The following is a 23182-nucleotide window of genomic DNA, read 5'->3' as shown; positions in this document are numbered from 1 at the left end:
GGAGACGAGTGTCAGTTGTGATTTGTGACGGAAGGATACCACCAAGAGTAAAAGGGGTGGTGTGATTTGAGACGGTGCCTCTGACAAAAAGACAGCAGGGACAAATACTTCGTTACTGTACATAGGTAGACTATTCGGGTATCTGTACTTTACTTGAGTATTTTTGTCCTAACACATTTTTACTTTTACTCCCTACATTTTAAAGCAATTATCTGCGCTTTCTACTCCTTACATTTTCAAAACAGGCCACAGATTTGCGGGAAGTTATTGACGTCACTGCGAGCATTCAAACATCAAACTGATTTGAGCCTAAACTGTAACACATGAAAGCCAGTCCTGTTCGTGTATTATTCACCAGGTACAAAGAGATGAACGAGGCAAAGTGGTCCGGTGTCTTAATTTATCGATATTTAATGACTGCATGTACCAATAAGTAGCTGCTGCGGCCCTTCGGCATCTAGGAACAAGGAGCATAAAGGGAGTAATATTTTTAAGTGTCACTTAATTTCAAATGCAAAGTTTCTATCAGCTCAACATCAGCAAACACACAAACTGTATGTGTGCAGTTTGTCGCACAGTATGTTGCTAGCTAAAGGTCCAGCTGCTGCAGTTCACAGGGATAGAAAAGAAAGGGCTAACTTCACTAAGATATGGAGAAATATAAGACAGACAGAAGAGGAGAGGAAGAAGACAGATTAGATTTAAAGGTAGGGACTGCTCAGTGGTATTTGATAACTGTCGATTTAAAGCCTACGTGAAGTCGTCGTGTTTTTAAATCAGATATTGGGTCTGTACATTTTTTTTATTGTGAAACCTGCTGCATTTTTTCCCTGTTCCATTTTCCTGTTTAGAGGCAAATTCACCCTCTACAATGTAGGCAACAGAAAATAGAGCTATTTTTTTAAGTTTCCTTCTTTTATTTCTGCTCATGTTCCACTTAACTGTTTAAAGCTGAGTACCTTTATTAGAATTAAAATTTAAACTGAAAAAATGTTTATAGTCTCATGTACTAATATTATTTTATTACATTATTATAACACAAGGTCCAGTTGGCTTTGCGCAACAATAGCTGGTAAAATGAAGAAAAAAAAAAGAGCATTTTAAATGTTATTATGGAGATTTTGCTTTGCCCAGCACAGAAGCATTTTTATTCTAAGAAAATTTTATGTCCGTCTCTGGCAGGTGCCGTCTGTGCTGTTTTCACTTTGGCAAATCATGTAATTTTCTTCCCAGACTTTACACTGCTGTAAGTACAATAATAATAGTATATAAAATTAGTTACAGAATTATTTCTAATTAAATGCTTGGGTTGGAAAAAGGCCCACAAGAGCAAACTGTTTATTATTGCTGGTGTGACAAAATCTGTTGGCATTTGGCCTTTTATTGAGGCGTGTCCATAGAGCAACTGTCAATTACTGGCATGGACATTATAAACGCTCCAGGATCCGATTCATTTTCCACCCCATCATATGTGAATCAGGGGTATCCTTCTCTCTCATTGGTGGTTGCTTCATTTGCTCACCTTGATGTGGGGGAATGTTTATCACCACTTTCTTCACCATTGCAGAGGGGTTTTTTTTTTGCCTTTCTATGGTCTCTGTGTGACTGTCCCTTTAGTGTGTATGAGAACCTTCACAGTTCAACAAAAAGTTTTATAACACTTTTTATTTTATGTAAAACTCTGACAAAAGCACATGTAGACAGATCATTAATACTTGAGCTGCTTGAGAAGCAATTTGGCCACGTGTACATTTCCACTTGCAGAATAAAGTTAGGTGATGAAACCGCCTTTCATGATTACATTTCATGGCCTTAATTTAGGTTTTATTATATGCTTGATATTCACTTTTTTACAAGTATACAAAAAAAAAAAAAAAACAAAACAGTACAATGATTGATTGCAAGGCACACCGGTTATGGCTGCATTACCTATGAACCAAACTTAAAACACTCAAAATGTCACACATCTTGACACTCAGACCGACAGTCAGAGAATAATGGAAGTGTTTGGATGTGATTTCTTCCTCATTTGCTGCTCAATCTTTAAATCAAACTGCTGCCTTTCTCTGAAACAACAACAACAACAACAAAAAATTAGTATATTACCTTGAAGTCATTCTTTTTTAAAAATTTAACATATGAAAGTCTTACCTGTTACTTATACACCGCCCTCTGAGATATTTTTCTTCTGCTGTTTTTACTGAAATGTTGTCCACTCCAGCAATGGCATAAATAATGGCCTGCACAAAAACAAACTCATAACACCTGGACTACAGAAACTGAACTGCATATCAGGAAACATTGCAAACAAAACCTGTGAGCACTCATGCAGGCTTTAGCTCACCTCAGGAAGAAGCACATCCAGGACAAAAGGGACACGATCCATGGATTTCACATCAGCTACGCAGGGGGCGTTGGCCACAGCTGCTGTATAGAGCTCATTTAGGTAGCAGTAGACTTGGTCAAGCTGATGGTCATCTTCAAGGTATATGTTCACCACTCGTCTACGATTGTCACTTAAGAAGGAGCGAAGCCACCTGGACTTCTTCTGTCCATGGATCACAGCCTGTAAGAAGTGTGATACAATGGGAAGAGATTTATTCAATCAATTATGGTTTCTTATGCCATCACATCTTAGTGTGGCACAGCTCAGATGTCAGATTTTAAAAAGAACTGCAACTGAAAAAAAAGAGATAGCATTCATATGCAAACACTTTCAATATTCATCCATGTGTTTGTTTAATTTTTGCATGCTCTGGCACACTCTTTGCATAACTGGTTGAGCTCCTGAAAGTATTGGACATTACTGGGGTGAACTTAAATTTGTAAGTATACTAAAATCGAGGTCAGCTTACATTCGTTGTGGCCTCTACCACCCGTACTTTATTCAAATAAATCTCCACGTCTTAACAGATAGACTGCTTTAGACTTTGCTCTGGTGTCATACTAACAGAGCTCGCAATTCAGAAATGTATAAAAGCATAGGATACCTGGTCTTGATAAATAGTTTGGACAAACAAAATATTGGTACTCACTTATAAGTACCTCTTTGCGTTTACCTAACGGCAAACTAGGGCATTTCAGCTATAAGCAGTTATCCGCATCAGCAAATAATAGCATATAATCATGAGTGGTATGTCATCAATCAAGGTAAAACATGAACCTTTATAACAGAAAAATAATATGCATTTGTTGATGATAACCTTAGCATTGTACTATATAAATGAAATAAAAAGAGGTGTTAATAAAAATCTATCCCGATCCTTCTTTCCATTACTATAACAAGGAACTAAGAAGAACATAAATGATGGCAAGTTGAATTTAAATGTCTAGTCTTTGACTATCTTTAATTTCCAGACCTATGTAACTGTTCCAAATGTGATGCTATGGCCAAAGGAGACATGCATTTGTTTCCACACACTGGAAATAAGTTTAAAATAAAAAACAAAACAAAAAACAAATCTGTTGTTTATGATTTAGTTGTTGAAATCCACATTTGGGCTGGTATATGCTGTGAAAACTAATCAAAATTTATTAAAACAAAAACAAACAGACACAAAAAAAGATCTCTGCACATAAAAGCAACAAAAGGAATTCAGATGAAAGGTGGCTACATGTTTTAAGTCAGCTGGTCATCATGTGTTTTTTCTCAACTTCCAAGATGGTAACGCCAGCTAAAAGAGGAAGTCATAGTCAAGGCATATTTTGTTCCAAAGACAAGTATATTACATTCATAGTGAAAGGTTTCCACGAAGAATTACAGTTGAAAGGCTTTTGTTTGGATCTATTGTAACTTCATTAGTAGGGCAGAACAGGGCTCTTCTCTTGCAGCATTTCAAAGCCCTTGTTGTTGATTGGCGTTTCAACCTCACCCAGTCTTTATACGTATTGTGATTCTGTATTGTAAAAACAGATGAAAACCGTGGCCTACAAACATGCTTGTGCAGTGGGTGAACTGTGAAGCTGCGTGGGTTGGGGCAAACCCACACATTTCTCACGTGGGTCTCACAGTTGGGTGTTCCCACACAGGGCTGGCAGCAGTTTTACCTTTTGGGGGCCCTTTATGGGCTTTTTAAATGGGCAAACCCACTACCCCCAGTACTGGCGTACCCACACAGCCCACAATGGGTAGCCCACAGTGGGGTCAGGTTAGCGGTGCACTAGATCCGGCACTGTTGCAATCAATAACTCAAAAGCTGAAAAGTTACATAATTTGAGCAGGAAAGTTTCAAGCCTAAGTTGAGCCACAGAAACCAAATATGAGTTTTCATCTCATAAAACTTTGGTGGCATAAAGGAAAACAAATAGTCCAAATTACTCAGAATATTAAATTATTTTGAGCTGGTAAAAAACTCTTCTTTCTGCTTCTGTTTCAGTTTGGGCTGTCCTAAAAGATCAAAGCAGCACTCATTACTCAGCACTGCTGCAACATTTACATAATTTTAGTGAAGTGACACCAGAAGTGTAGCTTTTTGAGGAACACAAACAATCACCCCCTAAAACTCTATCGACCAAGTCACTGCTATGCACACTGAACAGTTTCTTGGTATACCTATATTGGATTAAATGATATGGAACAAGAATTACACCAGCAGAAAAGCAACAGAGTCATTCATACCAGGAGGTGTGCGTCGACCATGTGTTGCTTGACAATGAAATGTACGAGCTTCTCATTTGCGCGGTTGTGGGCAGCATGGGTCCGATCTGGCAGCAACCTCTTTGAACACCTTATGTCCTTCTGCTGTTCACTAAAGCTGTCCTCCTTAACATCACATGGCTCCTCCATTGTTGAATCACTGATGATGGTTAGTCTCTCTGAAGCTGCCTTTGGATACCTCCTCCTCACAGGATAACCTAAACCAATTAAGACCAGCAGTCAAGAGCAACATCGGGGCCTAGTGAATCTGAAGGTGTATTCAACTTTTTAAATTCTGTGCTAGCCTCATTGAAATTTGTGATTCCAGGTCAAGGATGAAACTTACTCATATCGTGATCAAAGTACTGTATGAAGGAGCCAGAAAATGAGCCACATGCTACAAAGATAAAACATGATTAGTACAGCAGCTAATTCAGTGATATCATCCTAATATTGTTTAAACAACATATCACACACAACAATGTTTCTGCTTGCTGAGGCATTACATAAGCAACTCACCAATCCGAATTCTGTAGTCTGTTATGAGATCCAGGGACCATGATATTGCAGCATCATAGCTTTCTTTGGCTCTACACTGTTTAAAACAAACAAAAAAGCAAAAACAGTTTACCGTTGTGTCAAGAGAACATTTTCAGAAATCAGAACATACTCTGTGAGCAGTTCTTACCACGAGTTCATTAGCTTCTTCACAGTCAAAAGGTTTCAAGCATTTTAGAGCCACAGCAAACCTTTAGAAACACAAACACCCAACTGAAACGTTTATTTAAATAACATAAATGTAACATAACACTAAGTAATGTGCATACACTAATCAGCCACTTTGCTGGATACAGTTCAAATTCTTAATGCAAATATCTAATTAGCTAATCACATGGCAATAACCCGATGCATTTAGGCATGTAGACATGACCAAGACAACCTGCTGAAATTCAGACTGAGTATTAGAATGGGGAACAAAGGTGATTTAAATTACTTTAAATGGATGTTGCTGCCAGTTGGACTTATAAACTGGACTTTCCCACACAATGATTGCTAGGATTTACTAGGCAGCAGTGGGTGCCACTACTATCAGCTAAGAACAGGAAACCTAGGCTACAAATCACAACGGCTCACCAAAAATTGTCCATTTCCAACTGGACAAATAGAAGATAGGAAAAATGGTGCCTGGTCTGTTGACCATTATTCAGATAGTAGAATCAGAATTTGGCATAAATGACATGAAAGCATGGATCCATCCTGCCTTGTCTCAATGGCTCAGGCTGTTAGTGGTGGTGCAATAGTGAGGATTGATATTTTCATGCCACATTTTAGGACCCTTAGTACCACTTTAGCATTGTTTAAATGCCCCAGCCTACTTGAGCATTGTTACTGACCATGTCCATCACATGTATATCCCTTTATCCCTTCCAGAAGGATAAAGCACCATGTCGCAAAGCTCAAATAATCTCAAAGTACTTTCTTTCAGTGGGCTCACGGTTCTCAAATGACCTTTGGAGTATGGTGTAAAGGGAGATCCACATTGTGGACCTACATGTCCAACCAATGTGTATTTTGTAAAGTGGCTGGTGAGTGTATGTATCACCTAAAGACACAAGCAAGAAACAACAAAGCAAAAAAGAGAAAACATCCTACCCTTTCTTTTTCTCAATGATTGAGTCATCAATGAAGATGATACTGGCTTTTTTATGCTTTCTGTTCACACTTTTTACCTACAGCAAACAAAACAACAAAGAAAAAAAAACTAAAGGTGAGTCAATGATTTTTCATGGGCAATTATTGTCATTTTAACAGTGAACGCTTTTTTTGATTCATCATCTAGTAAATTCAAGATATACAATAGTAGGCTGACTGACAGCACTTATCAAAAAAGCATTTAAGGCATTGATTCAATAAAAGAAAAAAGGAAAACATTAACAAGAACCTGCTAAATTGTGATTTTTTATGTACTCACCAATGCAGGCCAATATGGATAGTTTCTATATTTGTGCCACACAAATGCTCCTTCGGTAATGGATGGGGGCTCTGAAAGTCAAAACAAAAATAAACAAATCAACTCAAAGTGTCCTGTACCGTCACAGACTCCAGTTATCCTTGTGGTCTCGCTTACTTTCGTCTGTCCGCATCAGGAAACTTGGGAGCTCTTCCTCGTCCTCCTCATCACTTATGTCATCCTTCTGGTAGGACAAAGTAGACAGCTGTTCTTCATGATGACTCAGTTCTATTGAAAGATCTGAAGACATCATAGAGTCATCTATTGTGGAGTTAAGAAGAGACAGAATTAGAGCACACTTGCAGCTCTCCATGCCAATTAAAAGCACAAGACATGCAAGACAGACTGTGCAAAATAAAAAACAAATGTAAAAAAAAAATGTGGCATCAGTATTGAACAATACACTACCTTGACTTTCTGCTTCAGCCTTCTGGAGTTCAAATCTTGGCCTAGAGCGGGAGGATGATTTATCTTTATTTAAATTCCCAGTCTCTCTTTTTGGCTTCCTACCACGTCGGCACTTGACTGGAGGATCATCGGTTTTACCATCGGTCTGCGTTTGCGTCTTTGTCTGTCTTTGTTTAACCGGTCTCTTACGCTTATGTTGAGGTTTTGACTGTGAATCTACCGCTGTTGTCTAAAACAGAACATAACAAAAGGAAACTGAATTCACTGAAGCTATGTGGGATTATAAAAATATATAAATTTCACTTTTACACCATACCTTTATCTGAGTGATGAACTCAGTGTATTGTAGCTCCCCTTCAGGAGGGGAGCCTGAAATGGTTGACGGGACATCAAAGGTGGTGCTGTGGACTGGTGTGGAGGTCAAGCAGGCTTCTTGTGCAAGCCTCATTTTCTCCCTTTCATTTTTTGGAGTACTAGCCTCTATTGAAAAGACAAGGCCGCAGTCGCTGCACTTGCCGCCGCCTGGCACAGCACTTGAATCATCTGTGCTGGGAGACGAAACCACGTCTGAGGTGTCTTTCTCTGGCGACTTCTTTTTAGGTTCCTTTTTTCTTGTTTTTCCAGGTGCACCTGAAAAAAAAAAAAAATAAAAATCACGTGGTCATTTTTCTACTGTCATTTTGAGTAAATTTGTGTTCATATAAAAACATCTGGCTGTCTCAACCACTTTCTAAAATGTAACTCAGAGTTCTCGTTCATAAAAGTATGATTACCTTTCATTGCTGTAATATTTGGTGTATTCCTCCTTGTGGAAAGCTTTCCCTGGAGTTCATTGGGACACAGGAATACCAGCGATCTGACATTAATCGGGGCTTATTTCCTTTATTTGGGTGACTTGAAGGTCCGTTGTAGGCGCCAGGGTGGATAAACCGGTAGCCGCAGTAGCTTTATGCCTGATTTAAAAAAAAAAAAGTAAAGTAAGGCGATGTTGCTCAATCGGCATACTTAGTAGGCCGTACTTTCGCCTTGGACGAGTTTGGCACTAAACGCGCTATTCGCAGGTTATTCTTGACATGCGTAGTGAATTCACAAATATGCGGAAAAGCTGTTGTCACGGAGACAAGTGTCCTGGAACTGGTCGTCTAAGTACCTTTTTAACGGGAAACTCTACCATTTATGAATTTGGGTTTTAAGAAAACCATTCATGTGCAAACGGCACAGCAAACATTTGAAAAACAAAGTTTAACGGTGCAGTAACAGCGCAACGCCCAAGATGTGCTGCAGGTCAACCAGATAAGAGGGCGCGCTTGCTAACAAGACTTACTCGCTAGTAAACAGGCATAAAAATCTAGTTTCTAACAAATCACAAACGTATTCACGTGGGTTTACACAGTTCCGTATTGTAGTTATGCGCCACTTGTCACACCGAAGCCATGTCACTATTCCGCCCTTTATATAATGCAATAACGTTGACGTACGGATCAACTAAAACAAGCAATGCAATAACTGAACTGCCGCCTAACTACGACGTAGACTCATAAAAAATAGCGACTGACTGACCACCTCTGCCCGAGTCAAGCGAAGTAATGACAAGGGCTACAACTAGCCACTTACCTTAGGAACCCTAAATTCGGTATTTTTGTGCCAATCGCTAGCTTTTAGCTCCAGTTAAGACCCTTGACATAGTTGTTGCTTGTAAACATTCACCGTTACCCAAAGTTGCACGAAAAAAAGGAGTTCCTAACCTCGAAACAAAACCTGCAGTCAATAGTGAAAGCAATACGTCGTGCAGACAATTCCTGTTAACAAATGTTTGTTATTTCTCGTGGACCGTATACACACTAAAAGATTTGCCGCCACCATCTGGACCGGAGGGCGTGATTTTATGTCTCAGCCAGAAGGACACGCTTGGCTGTTCACGGATTTAGTGTTGTGGTTGAGCACAGGATGTGTGCACAACTTGCAGCTATATACTGTTTAGAAGAGATTTTAATAGGCTTATGCATGGGTAGGAGGCAAGAATTAAATAATTCAAATAAAAATATAATATGAAAAAAATGCCACCCAAACATACCCGGTTTAATTTTGAATTTTTTGAAACTGCCCCCATTTTTTGCTGTATTAACTCTAAAGCGATCTTGTCTTCCAATCTCACAAAAAGCTACCAAATTCAATAAGTTATATATATATATACATAGAAAAAAAGACAGTCACGTGACTTTTTTTTAAACTGTAACTTGCTTCCAGATCCACAGAGTTTTACAGAAACACATAAAAAAAAGCTTGTTTTGCTATTCATGTAATCTTTTTTATTTGTATTTATTTCGTTTTATTTTATTTATTTAATTATTCTTTACTGCTGTGCTCTAATTCAGCGTTGAAGCTTATCTAATTTATCATAGGGGTAGCAGAGTAAAACCTGCTTGTCCAAATTCTCGCAGAGCGAAAACCTAGAGACAACCACACAAGTCCACTTTCACAATTATGGGCAGGGAGAACATGCAGACTATACAAAGCAAGGCTACACAACCCCGGATTTGAGCCCAGGACTTTTGTCCTGTTAGACGATAGTGCTAACCATTTGCAAAATTAAAAACAGCATGCATGTAGGTTTTTTGTTTGTTTGTTTGTTTGTTTGTTTGTTTGTTTGTTTTTGAAATTTCTGTGTTAAAAGTGTAAGTCAAAGCGACACTACCCAACTGCAGAGCACTCACAATACCACTTCTTTCTCTAAAATCGACACTCACCTTTAGTGCAGCAAAATCTCTTCTGGTAAAAAAGTGTGAAAGACTAAGCAAGAAAGAAAAAAAAGCAAAATCTTCTCTGATTACGCAGTCATTAAAAAGGAAAAAGAGTGGGAAAGGATGGGAAACAGGTCTGTTCAACAGTCTACTTTCACTTACCTGTTGGCGTCTGGTTTCAACAGCAATGCCCTCCTGGGAACAACAGAGGGCACTGTGTGACCACTCATCCTGTGTTCACATGGGTTCCTAAAACTTTCCATCACTGCTGCTTCTGCTTGGATCTTAATGCTACAGTCTTAGATTTGCTTTCTACAGATATTTTCTTCAATTAGGGGCTCACCACCCTACAGCTTTACCTGCTGAAAAGTCACAGTTGACACTTTTTTATTTGTTTTTGTTTCTGTTTGACTGACAGAGGTCAAAAGCCGGTGGTTAAGCTTACAGCAACAGGGTTGAGATGTCTTTGACACTGAGCACACGTTTTTTTTTTTGGTCTCGTTGTAATTTGATGATTTTCTTCATCCATTTTATTCTATCTGATAACATTGCCTGCTTGATTGAGAGGTTTTCAGGGCTGTAATCAGGAATTAAAATCCAAGTACTTCCAAGACACCAAGACACCAAACTAAAAAAATAAAATACAAATAAATAAGTAAAGTCTTTGAAATGCCTCCATTCGTTGGACTTTCCTCATAGAAAATCGGCTTAATTGTTATCTATATGTAAGTATAATTTTTCTCAGTCCATACTGTCCAAAAATTAATCTCGCATAAATACAAAGTTTTTATAGCTTTGGTCAAAATGACTTGAAAGTTTACATTTTTTTAAACACCTTAAAGTTATGTTCCTAAACTCCACCACTTTCCACTTTAATCAGGCAGAAATCCACCTGTCACTCAACTGGCACCTTTGGACGTGCATTGGCCTGAGGCAGATGAGGGGTAAATTGGCCCCGCCTTCATCCAGATGTGCGTTTTGCTCCAGTCTCTTCAGTCAACTGCTGGCTTCTGCAGAGCGCGGAGCCGCAGGAAGTCAAGAGGGGGGCGCAGATAGTAACACTCAAAGTACAAACAACGAGGAGATGACTTCTATAGCAGTGGTCTGAACCAGCCGAATCTCACACGGTCTAATGAGACGTTAGAGAAGGAGACCTGCGCCGTGCGTCGGAATTTCAGCTACCCCCTGAGGGGGGTGGGGGTGTTTGCTTTACCTGGCCAGCCTGAGACGCAGAACTGATGGAGAGAGGCTGGGCTGAGTGCGGTGCCACTCTAGAGCGCTGTTGAACAGAGAGCTTCATTCAGCTCATAGACTCTGCTGAAGGGGAGCGGTCTCTTTCACCGACCTGTGTGATTCCTGTCTGCTTTTAGGAGTAATTCGAGGGCTATTTTAGACGCAACAAACCGTGCGGTTTGTTAAGAAGAGACCGAAACCATCTGTGATTTTTTATTGTGTGTCTCTTAGACGCAGCATGGGGATGTAACTGGGTTCAACATGCATCTGGAAGTGGCGTGAGGTTACCACCAGCCCGAGAAGAGCAAACTGCTGGGGCGTGTGGTTAATTGAAATCGATCCGGTGGTCTTTATTTTTTATTTTTTTTTAAATTTATTTATTTTTGGATGTGAAGCTGTAGCAGAGGTTCTTTCTCCTCTCCTCTCCTCCTCCCCATTCCTCTCACCTCCAACATGACTTCACTGTCGGGGACTAAGGAGAGGTCTGTGAGCAGCCGGAGCAGAAAATATGGGGTAGGTTATTCATTCCAGCAGCCGAGGGGTGGACACACCTCTGTTCCCAATCAGCCTGGTAAACATTAAAACTTATCATCCGTTCACTGCTGCATGCACTTCATCTCACACTCCACCCATTTTTTATAGGAGACTGCCGTTTGCTTCGTTTTCAGGGTGACATAAACATGAAACTTGAAGGTTCTTGTAAGATTTGTGTTCCTGCTACTGATTGCTTTGTGAAGATCACACTTCAAATATCAGTGCTTATGGTGTTATGGTGTCACAACACTGGCATGCATTTTCACTGAATGATCCCCAGAAGTAGCACTTGCTGAGCACCAAAGTGCTAAATCAGTGAAGACTATTATAGTCACACCTGTGTCACTGCCTATCATCTACAAAGACTAATTAACAATAATTTATAACACGCTGTTTGGCACAATATAACCACCTCTTCATTTGGAGATGATTGAGCGTTCACATTTATCAGCCTCAACTCTTTGCTGCCTTATTATAGCCCTCGAGAGAAAGATCACAGGAGTGCCCAACCTTTACAGCCTCCACCACATCAATGGGTCTGTTCTCTGACTGGATTTACCCAGCCGCAAAAGATCAAATTCTCCACTCTTTGCTGCTTGTTTGATGTTCCCATGTGGTTGAGTAGAACAAAATAACAGGTCTATCCTGGCTTAATCCTATTTAGTGGTTTATGGAAGCACTCAGTAGGATGACTTGTCGTTCCATTGCAGGAAATGTTTAATGTCATTCTCTGTTTGTAGGTTTTTAACTGAATGTCTATCTAATTTAATGTCCTAATGTTAGGTAAGACTCCATCTAATCTTGATCCCTGATCACACATTTCCTGTGTGGGTTATTCACAGGACACTCTGTGACTGCTTAGCCTTTTTTTTTTTTTTAGAGAAATCAACATTTTTAGTGTTGATTGTGGAATAACAATGGATGCTGGATCTGTGATTTGGGTATTCTTCTTTTTTTTGTTAAAGCAGAACAATTAGTTGATGAATTTTTAATTAAAGAAATGTTTACTTACTTTAACTTTATTTCAGAAACTCTATATTAGTACACAAAGGCAGGTACAGATTGATATGCTGGCCATGTGCTGTCGGTGTAATGCACATAAACACAATGATTATATTATATACATATTTTGACTTTCCTGCAGTGACTGTGAAAATTTGCATCTTGGAAATACACCATCATTAATTTTTTCTCTTCTGAAAATTTTTTCTTAGGTCCCTGACACATCGCCGACCAAATCTTCCTCCTTTTTCCCGGACACATGGTACCGAAAGGCCTATGATGAGACCACCCGCTCCGGCACACGCCCCGCCCCAGAGGGTGCTGGCTCCATGCCCAGCTCCACGGGAACACCATCCCCAGGCTCAGGAATCTCCTCACCAGGATCCTTCTCTGGGTCACCTGGGACCATCTCCCCAGGCATTGGGACAGGATCACCCGGTTCGCTAGGTGGCTCACCAGGTTTTGGGACAGGATCGCCGGCCTCAGGCAGTGGAAGTTCCCCTGGAAGTGAAAGAGGGATATGGTGTGAGAACTGCAATGCAAGGCTGACAGAGCTGAAACGACAGGCACTAAAACTGCTCATCCCTGGACCTTATTCCAGCAAGGTAAATTTCTTAGTTTTGTTTGTCCTTCTGTCTTATAGCGTATCTGAAAAAGTGTGTAGGAAGTCACACACAAGTGGTTATGCTCAGTTTCATAGCATCCAAAAATAACTTGCTCCTTCATTAACTGTGGCATTTGGTCACTGGCACTTATTAACTTTGTTGCTCATGAAAGAGGGGACTTGTAATCATGTTCTTGCTTACTGTGTTGCTGTGTCGTCAGCATTATTGTTGCCATAAATCATAAGGATGCTGTAATTTGTCCAACCCCCATTTGACCAGCTGCAAAGAAAAAGGAGCAGAAACCAAAGAGCCTTTGGGATTTGGGATCATAATTGTATGTGAAGCTGTTTATCCAATACTGTCACTGCCAAAACAAAATGAAAAACATAGGCGAGATCATTTTGATTTCTATCTTGGAGTTTCCCATTTTGCCTGATTGAACATATTACCAAAATCAATGAGATCACTTTAGTCTATATTGCTTTTCTTCTTTTGAGGGAATTAATGTGATGGATTACTGTAAGACACTAACCTCAAAGACTAGTATTAATCCACTTGGACTCCTGCCTTTTCTCATTTTCTTTGACAGGTGTATCGTTTGTTTCTGTGGGTAGTCTATATAATCAGTTTTATTTTCATTAGTGCAGCATTTCTCAATAGCCAGGATATTTCCAGGAGTCCCAGAGTGTACATTCACCTGGGCATACAAATGCATCATATATACAGATATGCAGCTCACATTTCTTACCTTTTCTACACTGAATAGTTTGTGTTAATATTGTTTGTTTTTAAAATTTGATTATGAATTAATGTGACATTACTTATCACTAAACAAACTTAACTTTTGACTTCTCTTTGCCTTTGGGTCTGATGTCCTTCTGCTACAGCTGACTGAATTTTAGTTATAAAACAATGGGCCTCATATCAGACATTGAGTTAATTGGTAACAAATAGGCTTAAATTATATGCCACGGGGCTGATAAGGCAAAGCTGTTGAGTCAGATGTAGACTTAGAGTGGGATAGAGGAATTTGCTGTAAAGACTGTAAGACAACAAGTGGTGTGGAAATGCTGTATTTTTATTAGTTCGAGAGCATGACAGTTGGAAATTGTTAGGAACAGCGGGGGTTAGTTGGGAGTCTCAGTTGCCAAACCACTAATTAAAGCGTCATTTGTGAGGCTGGGTTCATTTCAGGGTGATTAAAGTTCCCATTGTGGCTAACTTTATTGCAGCGTAGAAAAAACGCATGCACAACAATCAGCATTATAACTAGTTTAGGTACTGTGTATGTCTTCATTTAAAAGCTGTCTCAATATAGGCATAAAATAGTATGACCTTACTGGAAGAGGATATGGAAATGAGGATGACATATAGTGTGTGGGCAATAGTTAGCAATAAGATTGTGGGTGTTCACCTTATTACTTGGATGGGGACTTTCTACGTGGAGTTTGCCTGTGTGGATTTCCTCTCGGTGATCTAGTTTCCTCCCACAGTCCAAAGACATGCATGTTAGGTTATTTGGTGAATCTAAATTGGCCGTAGAGGTGAATTTGAGTGCGAATGGTGGTCTGTCTCCCTGTGAGAGAATTGTGACCTGTCCTGGGTGTACTACACCTCTTGCCCAATGTCAGCTGAATTGTCTCCAGCCTGCCTGTGACCCTGAATTGGATAAGCAATTAAAATGGATTGATGAAGACGTGGAAATGAGCTCAATAGTATCAATCAATCTAGTGCAGAAATCTTGGGGTCATCGAATTTCAAAATATCTCATGTGGCTCAAGGGTCTGTTAATAAAAAATAGATTTTATTGACTTGTCCCAATTTGCTTCACTGATTTAACCTTCAAAGTATGAACAGGAGTGGAATTTGACATTGGAAAAAATGTGTTGTATTACATTATTTTACACTGTGGATGCAACACCTTTAAGACTGTGATAGTAGTTTCACACTAAGAAGAGAAAACACGTGTCTCTGTACTTTTAAATCTGTTGTTTGCACTTTTATTTTTAAGAAGTTTCTCATGTGTGAAGTGATTCAGTCGCTCCAGCGGTTCTTGCATAAATGAGTTATTTTGACTCTTTTTCCTTGGGGTTGGTTCTTTTTATAGCATTAGAGTGTTCGATCCTCGAGTTCAAACAGACACCTGACACTACTTCTTGAAAAGTGTTGATTTAACAGTACAATACCCACAGCTAATGAAGTGTATTAAATCAATATAATAATTTTTTAATAACACCTATCATCAGTAAAATGAATATGTTTCATGTAAATGGAGAAGTGGTTAAATCCTGAGAAACTTAAAACAACATGTAAGTCAAGTCAGTTTATTATAAACACATTTAAACACAGCAGGTTGACCATCATGCTGGATAGCTAAAGGATTAAGATAATTTTTAATTAAACCAAAAAAAGAAAGAATTTGCACTGTCTTGCTGAATACCCAGCAGGAAAAATATCAAATTACAAATGTAACCTGCTCTCTTCCTTTCAGCTTGTTTTTACTCATGAGATGAAGTTATGCATTTTATAAAGAAACTTTAATTGGAAGTTGCTAATTCAAGTGTCTTACCCATATTACATGTGTTTTCTGCTCTTGTCTGCGCAGAAACTCCACTTCAAGAGCAGAGGTTAGTTTCATTGATGGAAAAAACCCTCTGGGCTGTTACTGAAAAATTTAATGGTTCAGGTATTTTAGCCATCTAGAATTTCCTGACTGGTTTTCTTCTTTTTTTAAAACCCAGACACTTTTTACAAGAATGGTTTAAACTACGCAGATGTTCTGCATCAAGAAACGCTGAACTAAAGTCCTTGGTGAAGTAGTTTGACCTAATAATTCTCCAAATATGCCAGTGCAGCAATTTGGCTTGTGTATTTTGTGTGGGTGTATGGGTTCCTGATGCACTGTCAGCGTGAGACCCCGTGTTAGTCCCACAGGACACTGTGACATATGTGACCCACCGCACAGCTAAAACACAAACACACATCAACCATCTGATTAAACAGCTAACACACACACACACACACGTTCACATGCCTTTGTCTGTGTCATGGATCTGACTACACAACGTTATGCAAGTTATGCTTGACCCACACACACAAAGAGTCACATTACCATTTCTTTAGCCATTGCATACATTGCATTCAATTTCCATAGACTTACCCTTATTATAGCCTTCAAATCAAATTGCTCACTTTGAAATTTAATGATTTGTTTCACTCTTCATCCCCATAAAACATAAAAAAGTCCTCACAGTGTGACTGTGTAAACACATTTGTGAGTAGTGTGTGAGTAATACAAATGCTCAGACATTCACACACAGGGTCGTTAATACTATGCTAATGATGACCTTCGCCGTGCTTACCTTTTGAATATTTTGCTGTCTGGATGTCTGCAGTTCAATGTGTAGATGTGTGCAAGTCTGCTCACAAACACGCATAAAAACAAGCATCCATAAAAGGATTTGTCATTGTGCTTAAATGTCAAGATAATATATTGCTGAAGACAAACCACGGTTTGAATGCTCATCCACTTATAGACTGTGTACGCAGCTATCAGTTAATGTAAACAAGCTGCTTTGTTTGAGGTTCCCCCCCCCTCCCCCTTCATCTTATTGAAAATGCCTCATTAATGAATTAAATAATTCAAGAGCAGCCTTATTGCTCTTGGCGCAAAGGAGACATGACGGTTTGCAGATGAGGAGAGGGAAGTGAAACTAAGATAAACGAGTATTTGAAAAGTAGGAAAATCGTTTTATTGTCTGATTGTCTTTGTCATTTGACTTAAACGTCCTCATTTAAATCTAAATTCATTTCAGGTCAGCTCGAGAAATTAGAAAGAAAGGCAGGGGGCAGCACAAGCAATGTGTAGTAAAACAGTGCAGTGTAATACATGCACGCTTGTAACTAGGACTCTAAAGCACATCTGGCTACACAGCTGTACTCACTTAAGGCCTCTGTCCTTATTGCAGTGGTGTGTATATCTGCATGTCTGACTTGTGTTTGTGTATTCATCCTTTATATACACGCCCAAATCATAAATGGATGGAGGGTGATCTGTTTTTGCTTGTCCAGTTTAGCTCAGGAAAGTGGGTCACTATGTGTGTGTGTATGTTTAAGTCACTAGCAAGTGACTGTTTTAGATCAGTGGAAAGTTAAAACCATCCATGTTTATAAAGTGAAACGTATACAGTTTCCCACGAGACATAAGAATAGAGCCAAAGAAGGATATGTTTGTGAATATATATGCCCTCCCTAAGGACCTCTTGATGTCAGTATGAGATTTATTGAGATTGCTTTTATCTGTACTTTTTTTTGTCAATTAGAACATGTTGTGTCAAGTACAGTGCACTTAACCGTTGGAGTTTCTTCTGGATATAAATGCCTTATGCACTTAAAATGTTTGTATTAACAGATTCATTGATGTGTCTGCCTAGATGTGGTTGTAGATTAAACATCTGTCAGGAGCTACTAAGGCGGGGATCATTGCAGTTAGCGTGCAGTCAGATTGAAAAAGTAAAGCTTTCTATGGTCCTGACATGCAGTGGTTATTTTTTTACTTATCCTATTCGCTTGCTCACGCCCAAGTTACCATAACTCAGCCAGAAAGTGCAAGCCCAGAGTTATTATCTAAAAATATGCCAGTTCTCTGCTAACTGCACTTTATTTTCAAAAAATTTGCAAACCTGATAACCTAGCACGTGTTGTGCACATTTAAAGGTACCTAGAATTCATGTATCCATCATTTCAGTGTTTACATATGTTTAATTTAGATGTCAAAGCTTTGAAAAATTAACAAGAAAAAAAATCAGAAAAGGTGTGAGCTTGTCATGTAAGGGGATATAAAGACCACTTTAGGAGCAGCTTTATGGTGTTTGAAAGGGTGTTTAAAATACACCAATTCACAATAAATCCTATACATTATTACGTATGGTATGGTATTTGGAACATACATTGGTTCAGTCCTGACTCAACACACTGTATCATATGAATAAAAATAATGGATTTCTTTCACACCGTGTTAACAATAGCTAACTTATAATGTTTGAGGCTAACAGCAAAATGGCGCATATGCATCTGTGACCTCAATATTTGAAAGTCTGCTCCTGTTTTATATAAGCAGCCACCATTGTAAAAGTAAATACAGAAAATACAACCCCAATTCCACAAAAGTTGGGACAGAATGCAAATTTTGTGATCCCAAATTTTGTGATTTGGGTGGCTGTAGCTCAGGTGGTAGAGCAGGTCATCTACTGATCGGAAGGTTGGTGGTTCGATCCCTGGCTTCCCCAGTCTGCATGCCAAATATCCTTGGGCAAGATACTAACCCCAAATTGCTCTCCGATGCATCCATCGGAGTATGAATGTGTGTGTGAATGTTACTTAGAAAGCACTTAGAAAAATGTGCTTGTGTGAATGTACAAGTTGTGTACAGCACTTTGAGTGCTCAGAAAGAGTAGAAAAGCGCTATATAAGAACCAGTCCATTTACCATTCCCTCTCTTTTTAGGATCAGTTTTCTCTAAAATCAGTTTTGCGCTTTTTCCTGATGTGAAAGCTGCCAGTTCCATAGGCACTACTCCACTCCCAAACTGTGTGAACTGAAGGATTTGAATTGAGGAATGATAACAATCCAGATGAGATCAGCCCGTTTTAATTTTAGCACCAATGAAGATGGCGGTATGCGTCTTGATCACATATAGGTTAGCATGCTAGAAGCTAACAGCAAAGCACCACATACGCATTAACTGACCTCAGTATTTGAAAGGTCTATGATTCTTTGCATCATAGAGCTTTAAAGTGCATTTGTGGATGGCACAGTAAACTGTGTTTATGGGTAGTGGTTTGTGGAAGTGTCCCATACTTAATGCAGTCCCACCTAAGGGTCAAAGATCACAAGCATCAAAAACTTATTTTCAGCCTTTTCTTTAGTACACAGAGATTTCTTCAGATTCTCAGAATTCGTTGATTATATTATGTATGTTAGAACCCTCATTTTATGTTGAGGAACACTATTCTGAAGTTGTTCCTTAATATGTATATGCAGTTTTGGGCAGAGGTTCAGCAATCTGAACACATCTGACACAAAGGATGGAAATGCTAATGCTGTATCAGTAGGAGTGTAAAACGTGTAGATGATGAGAGGTTTATTTGACCATCGGGTGACCTGGAGATTTGAAGCTTATTGTTATGTCTGCCATTGCCGCCTTTCCAATCCATGAACACAAGTGATGTCGATACACTTGTGGATCTAATCAGCTTAACTAATCCCAGTCACCAAGTAATTGTCTCCTACAACCAGTGATTAGTCTGTAATTAGTCCACTTATCAGATCAAATGGTGGAGTATCATTGCTCAGCAATCTGTCCTCAAAGGGATATTTTTCTGCACACAGGTAGCTAGCTATCCTATAATAACCAAATCCCATAACACTACAGAAGCAGGCCTCCGGTAACCACGGCAGCTGGTGTTGCCACGGCAGCGACATGTGACAGATGTGAGCGGCATACATATCTCCATCAGTGTTAATGGGTTCCTCGTAGTTGTTTGTGTGTGTGTGTGTGTGTGTGTGTGTGTGTGTGTTTGAGAGAGATTGATGGGAGAGAAAGTGTTGGGAGAGAGGGTGAAATTATATGGAGTTCACATGAATAATAGTGCGTCTTAGTGTGTGTGTTTTTGGTATATATATATATATATATATATATATATATATATATATATATATATATATATATATATATATATATATATATATATATATTGTGTGAGAGAGAGAGAGCGATCATGCCCTCTTGATGCCTTTCAGGTGTGAAAGGCATTACCATATAAAGAGGGGGCTTTATCAATAACAGCAAGATGATGTGGATGGAGGGATATGTGTGTGAAGAGAGGGAGAGATGCTGATGCAGGCTGAATTGCAGAGGTTCTCACAGGGTTTATGTCAATTTGCCACCATACTCTCCCACCTGCACATCGCAGACATACACATACAGACAGACTCTCTATGGCAATTCAGTAACTTCACTCCTGTGTTCCTAAGAAAGCACTTGTCCTGACATGACATGTATTTTAATATTTAAGTATTTTGGTTGATTAAAATTTGGTTGATAATTATTTCTATCATACATTTTGTTTATATGTTAAATGACCTGAAAAACTAATGCACTTATATCCTACATGGACTGTGCAGTGTTTAGAATTTACAGACAAAGGCACACCAAAGAAAAGTCACCCACAAAGATCAAGAAATCTTCCCATATTCTTGTTTTCTATATTCTCTTTCTGTTCACCCCCAAAATGGTGAGGGCAGACAGCTGCTTCTCCTGGAGTCTGGTTCTTCCTTCCTACCCTCATCAAGTGCATGCTCATACGGCATTGTTTGATCATAATAGTTCTTTCTACTGTAGGACTTTGCCTAACACTTTAAAGTGCCTTGAGGTAACATAAATACAACTAAATCTTTTCAAGAGCTGGGTCATAAATAATCACTATAAACTGATAACAGCTTTGGATAATATACGTTTTCTGGTTTCCATTTGTAATCCAAGTTCGGTTCATCAATCACGTGAGTAGGCTTTGATTGTGTTCAGGTACATTGCATTTATCTGCATGAATAAACAAGGATGGGCAGAAAAACAGGCAGTCATAAAACAAAAGTGTGTTTCTTAAGCAGGAAGCTGTAAAATATTGACCATTGCCCCTAGAAGCTGAGTCAGCAGACAAGCCAGTAAGTCAGGAGACTGTAGAACTGCTTTCAGCTAACAGATTGAATGCATGCAAATATGTAAAATAACAAAAATGAGTGATGCGCAGGTGTCAGTAAATGTATTGGCAAGGTCTCTTCTAAGAAAATAAATCTATTAATTAAAAACAGAAAGTTGGTATTTCATGTGTGTTAAATTCAAATGAGTGTGAATGATGGTGGAGCACACTTGGAGGCTTGAAAAGGATTTCTGACCATGTGTATCTCATTAGGACAATTGCCAGCCCTTTTGAAATAGACCCCTCTGCTATGGAAAAAGCTGGAACCAGCATAAATGTGCTGATTAAGATCCAGCAGGGATAAAGGGTATGGAGACAAAGTGGCCCAACGCAGCACCCAGCAACCATTGTCTGTACTTGCTGTTTCCTTCCCTTATGCCTCCTTTTGCTTGTACTCTGAATCCCCCCCCATCTCATTATGCCTACAAATGTTGCCTTGCAGAGATGAGATACCAGCAACATAGACACACTAACATACAAGCTCCCTCTCTCTCTTTTTTTCAGATGTCACCTACACTTAACAGAAAACATCCCCTAACCTTAGCTTAGCTACAACTAAAGGTCAACCCTCAGCTCTTGCCCTAACCCCAACCTAAACCTACATGTAACCTTAACGCTGAATCAGAGTCTTAACCCCAAAACAGTCCTTTTAAGTTCAAAGTGGCCGAAACACTGGCATATACACACTCACAGATGTGCTTTGTTTTTTTCTGCAAAACGAGGCTCTAGAGAAATGAAGATGAGAGAAACAAATATTTAAATTTAGGAAAGGAAGGAGAGGAAGAAACCGCTCATGCTCTTGAAGACTGCTCTTGCTAATATTGCTATTATTGTCATTATTGTCACTGACCCAGAGTGGACACACTTAATTAGACTAACTACCCCTGCCAGTAGGCTGCTACATTCAGCAAACCGTGTCTGTGTGGTGACTCCATCCCCTGCAGCCAGAGAAGCTGCATAAAGCTCTGCCTGCTCCGAAAGAGGGCACACGATGAATCTGAGTTTGCCAATGTGAATTAAATAGGAAACTAGTAGGAAAATATGCACATTTTAAAATCCAGCAGATGGATGTGCAGAGTGTTAGTACAGCAGATGCCACTTTGACTCTTGAACTGCAGCCACGGGCTAATTTAAAAAGCAAGTTTGGAAAGTTTTTCCCTAGGGAATTTCTTTTTTTTACTTGGCAAGGCTGTTTCCCCCTGTTTTGTAAAGCATTTGCATTACTTTGTACTAGCAATGGTTTAAAAAAATTTTTTTTTCCAAATTAAGATTCCGTTATGCTTCCTGAAGTTTGGGTGTTTTTATTTGGGTTTCCCCTTATTCCATCTTTTTGTTCACTGTGATTTAAAACAATCTATTTTCTAATAAAGGCCGAAATGAGAAAACATATGTTCAAATGCAAAAATCTGTTGTAGTTCGCCTATTACAGCAGAAATAGAACCACATTTTACATTTCTAGCACCTCAGTATTCCTCTCAGAACAAACAATCTCACCATTTCCGCACACTGGCAAGATTGCAACAACAGGCAAATCATATGCATGAGTGCACATACCCAAACACACCCTGGCACGCAACTGGACGGATGCAAACTAATGCTAATGTGCACACACCAAAGTACACTGAGATTCATATGAAAACACACACAAATGAACACAAACTGGCATGTGTGAGCGGGTTATTGAGGACAAGTGTGCATTGCTGGATGGTAGTGAAAGTGGCTACAGCACCTGCTGCCATGGGGCCCACAGCTACCATGGCAACTGCCTCTCCGTCACTGAGTAGTTAAGCAGCCATCTTTCTGTCTGTCTTGTCCTGATTCTATATATTGGGCATTTGTGTGAGTGTTGAAAGAAAATGTGACATTCTACCTGTGTGTTGTTTACAAACTGCGACCATAGACCTATGGAAGAAGTATAGTATCTATCATGTATGCATGTATCCATCTGTCTCTATCAGTCTGTTTGTCTGTGTAAAAAAAACCCAAAACATGCTGTACCTGTTCTGACACTGTTTATATCTAAGTTGAAAACTTTTCGATTCCATCATCGAGAGCCAAGATGAAAAGTGAAAATGTTCCAGTGTTCCAGCAGCAGCAGGTGCCAGCGCCAGCTCTCTCTGACGCTGTGAAGTCTCGCTCACTGAACGGTTTATTTGAAGACCTGCTAACCACACTTCTAACATTAGCCAACCTGCTGTCACAAGCTGATAAATCACACAGAAGCATACACATTCACTCATGCAAATACACACCCA

The 23182-nt window shown here is 39.4% G+C and overlaps 2 protein-coding genes across 5 annotated transcripts in view; one reads left to right on the top strand and one right to left on the bottom strand.

Moving 5' to 3' along the window:
• Positions 1-1647: 1647 nt before the first annotated feature.
• LOC146525850 (PWWP domain-containing DNA repair factor 3A) lies at positions 1648-8932 on the bottom strand. Of its 3 annotated transcripts, none has more exons than XM_085168313.1 (14): positions 8801-8932; positions 7829-8008; positions 7372-7685; positions 7056-7284; positions 6765-6908; positions 6609-6679; positions 6290-6366; positions 5325-5385; positions 5156-5231; positions 4983-5033; positions 4619-4854; positions 2345-2566; positions 2152-2240; positions 1648-2066 (listed from the first exon to the last, which is right to left on the bottom strand). In XM_085168313.1, the coding sequence occupies exons 2-14, from the start codon at positions 7833-7835 to the stop codon at positions 1988-1990; spliced, it is 1656 nt and encodes a 551-aa protein (XP_085024439.1). In that variant the 5' UTR covers positions 7836-8008; positions 8801-8932; the 3' UTR covers positions 1648-1987. The 3 variants fall into 3 exon arrangements, with proteins under 3 accessions (XP_085024439.1, XP_085024449.1, XP_085024430.1); XM_085168323.1 differs by having other exon boundaries at positions 6765-6887; positions 8670-8920; XM_085168304.1 differs by having other exon boundaries at positions 8670-8919.
• A 1848-nt stretch (positions 8933-10780) lies between these two features.
• The window catches only part of kif26ba (kinesin family member 26Ba), a 104483-nt gene continuing 92081 nt past the window's right edge, over positions 10781-23182 (top strand). For both annotated transcript variants that reach the window (XM_085168164.1, XM_085168157.1), the window contains exons 1-2: positions 10781-11542; positions 12778-13170. In XM_085168164.1, the coding sequence (XP_085024290.1) occupies positions 11483-11542; positions 12778-13170 (453 nt within the window). In that variant the 5' untranslated portion in view covers positions 10781-11482. The remainder of the gene's footprint in view (positions 11543-12777; positions 13171-23182) is intronic.

This window comes from Neolamprologus multifasciatus, chromosome 1 (genome assembly GCF_963576455.1).
Source record: "Neolamprologus multifasciatus chromosome 1, fNeoMul1.2, whole genome shotgun sequence".
NCBI classification, from domain to species: Eukaryota; Metazoa; Chordata; class Actinopteri; order Cichliformes; family Cichlidae; genus Neolamprologus; species Neolamprologus multifasciatus.
The sequence above is the reverse complement of the archived record's forward strand: the minus strand, read 5'-3'. Positions and strand labels throughout refer to the sequence as shown.